The sequence below is a fragment of the Panthera leo genome, chromosome B4 (assembly GCF_018350215.1).
Source record: "Panthera leo isolate Ple1 chromosome B4, P.leo_Ple1_pat1.1, whole genome shotgun sequence".
NCBI lineage: Eukaryota > Metazoa > Chordata > Mammalia > Carnivora > Felidae > Panthera > Panthera leo.
In genome coordinates, this window is record NC_056685.1 from 108,210,780 (window position 1) to 108,214,025 (window position 3,246).

Below are 3,246 nucleotides of genomic sequence, written 5' to 3' on the forward strand. Positions count from 1 at the left end.
AAATGAGCACCTTAAGAACTGTCCAACTATTAAACTGACAAAGTTTAGGTAACAATAATTCAAATGGGAATGATGGAATAGTCCCCCCTGTACATTGTTAGAAGAAATATAAATCCATACATTTTTCAGAAGGACACAATTTTATAATATTTGTTCAAAAATGTCAACAACATTAATATGTCCTAAATTCTTCAGAGATGTATATAGAGATCTATGCATAAGATAATTTTACAGATAATTCATGTCAGTGAAAAGTGCAAATTGCCTAAGTATTTAATAGAAGATTGATTAAATAAATAATGTGACATCTATATGTTGGAATGTTATGCAGGCATTTAAATAATGTATTCATACACTATTTAATGATTTAGAAATACTTAATGGAAATTAAAAACTAAACTGTATATTTAGAAAATCACATTTTTATAAAACATGCACACACAAAAGGAAGACAATAAAATAGAATGTATTTGGGAAGTGTTAATGTCTTTGAAGATTTTATTTCTTCTTTATTCTTCCTTTTGTTTCTTATTTTTTTCTATTGTGAGCATACTCTTTACAAATCAGAACAAAAATTTTCTTAAAAGCCTGTTCATTTTAATTTCTCTATCAGTTTTTTGTTCTTTCAAAATATCATCAGAGGGATGCTGGTCTTTGAGTGCTAAGTCTGTCTCAGCCGTTTTTGCACCTGGATTCAGCCAGGAGGAACAACACAGCATGCTGGGCTCTGGATTTAAAGCTGAGCGTTTACGAGTCAATTTGAGATTAGTCATAAACCGTCTTAAACTATTGGAAAAAAAAAAAAACGGAATTGGCCCAGAAAGCAAGGAAAGAGATTGCTGACTATCTGGCTGCTGGGAAAGATGAACGAGCTCGGATCCGTGTGGAGCACATCATCCGAGAAGACTACCTTGTGGAGGCCATGGAGATCCTGGAGCTCTATTGTGACCTGCTGTTGGCTCGGTTTGGCCTCATCCAGTCTATGAAGGAACTAGATTCTGGTCTGGCTGAATCTGTGTCTACACTGATATGGGCTGCTCCTCGACTCCAGTCAGAAGTGGCTGAGTTGAAAATAGTTGCTGATCAGCTCTGTGCCAAGTATAGCAAGGAATATGGCAAGTTATGTAGGACCAACCAGATTGGAACTGTGAATGACAGGCTAATGCACAAACTGAGTGTGGAAGCCCCACCCAAGATCCTGGTGGAGAGATATCTGATTGAAATTGCCAAGAACTATAATGTGCCCTATGAGCCCGACTCTGTGGTCATGGCAGAAGCTCCTCCTGGTGTAGAGACCGATCTTATTGATGTTGGATTCACAGATGATGTGAAGAAAGGGGGCCCTGGAAGAGGAGGAGGGGGTGGTTTTGCAGCACCAGTTGGTGGACCTGACGGAACAGTGCCAGTGCCTATGCCTATGCCCATGCCCTCTCCAAGTACTCCTTTTTCCTACCCACTTCCAAAGGGACCATCGGATTTCAATGGATTGCCAATGGGGACTTACCAGGCTTTTCCCAATATTCATCCACCTCAGATACCAGCAACTCCCCCATTGTATGAATCTGTTGATGACGTTAATGCTGATAAGAATGTCTCTTCTGCACAGATTGTTGGTCCTGGGCCCAAGCCGGAAGCCCCCGCAAAGCTCCCTTCCAGACCTGTGGACACCTGCGACAACTTTGTACTACCAGAGTTGCCATCTGTGCCAGACACGCTACCGACTGCATCTGCTGGTGCCAACACCTCAGCATCTGAGGACATTGACTTTGATGATCTTTCCCGGAGATTTGAAGAGTTAAAAAAGAAAACCTAGATCTCTTAAGCCAGGCAACCTCCAGGCTCTGGGATTTGAGAAGGCACTGTTTCTCCTTGTAACAAAGAATCTCCGTGCAATTCTTTTTCATCTCTTACCATCACTGAGCACACTTTTCCTTTGGGCTCTCTTCCTGCTCTAAATTCTGCTGCTTTCCAGTTCTCTGTTGCTCTTAAGAGACTAACAATTAGAGTCAACGAGGCCAGAGCAGCCTTGGCAACCTTGCTTGTTCGTCTCCTTTGAGTGTGATCCCAGGTTCGCCCATCACCTGTCCTGTCCCTCCGCAGGGAAAAGGTGAAAGCATTGTAAGGAGAGCTGCCAAAGATGGCTGGACACGGAGGACATTACTTCATGAAGTCTCTCTCAGTCCTGTGCTGAAGTTCTAGATTTAGAAACAAACCCCTCTGTACAGAGGGATTTGTGGTGAGCAAGAATCAAGACAAAAAGGTGTGATATGAATGGGAAGAGAGACTGATGCTGGAAGCCTCTTTAACAGTTCTTGGAAGCTGGGTCCTCTCATTGGCATATACACTACTTCTTGCTGCAGGGCATTGTTCTACCTGGATCCAGTTGCAAAGTTTATTTGGAAAGTTGAAGGCTTCTCTTAGTTCTGCTGGATTCTCAGGGAGCCCTCCGTGGCCTTTTGCTTTGAGTGCTGTGTTCTCCTTTTACCAGAGGGCAACACTGCATAAATTCCTGTTTTTCCCCATAGCATGTTCTGTTGGATTGCATTTACTGGCAAATGGCGGACAGGTCACATGTTGGGCAGAAGTCACCATTCAAGGCTAAGGTGGGCTTCCAGGTGCCTTAATAGAAGTACTCAAATCTCTTGGGTAGTGAGCTGGAATGCCTACAGGAGAAGAAGGGTTCTTGTTTTCATTTGAAAACTTTATGATTAAGAGAACCTTTAAAGACTGATTTCAGAAAATTTTTTGGTGCCCATAAAAAACGTGGCTGTAGTTCACTACTTTCCTAGATGGATGAGACTATTACTATTGTAACTTAATGTGCTCCTTTTCCCTGTAGATAAGGCTGTCCTTCCCCAGAGGGATGGTTTTGGGATCAGAAGGTAGGACTCTGGCTTATGTGTAGTGTAATGTATATACTTGTTTCAAGCAACTTTAGTGTTTTTGATTGGTTTGTATCTATCTCATAGCTCAGTAGCTGATAATAAAGTTAAAAATTCTGATAAAAAAAAAAAAAACAAAACAAAATATCATCAGAAACTAATTTTGATTGTTATGTTGAGTGAATGAAGACAGGGTCTGAAATTTTGTGCACATTAAAATACTATCCTAACATGACTTGCCTAAATTTAAGGGTGTCACATTTGATAAAACGTTAGCTGTAAAAAGAACATTAGAGATGCCCTAATTAAACCTCCGTCTTTAGCAGTAAGTGGCCATGCACTATTTCCACATTAAGCTTTCCAT

At 41.1% G+C, this 3,246-nt stretch overlaps 1 protein-coding gene across 1 annotated transcript; it reads left to right on the forward strand.

The window, feature by feature from the left end:
• The first annotated feature begins 648 nt into the window (after positions 1-648).
• Positions 649-2,995, forward strand: LOC122224885 (IST1 homolog). Its single transcript, XM_042947302.1, is given in 2 exon segments — positions 649-795; positions 797-2,995. Coding segments are annotated over 2 exon segments (1,095 nt in total). The 5' UTR covers positions 649-717; the 3' UTR covers positions 1,814-2,995.
• The last annotated feature ends 251 nt before the right edge of the window (positions 2,996-3,246 follow it).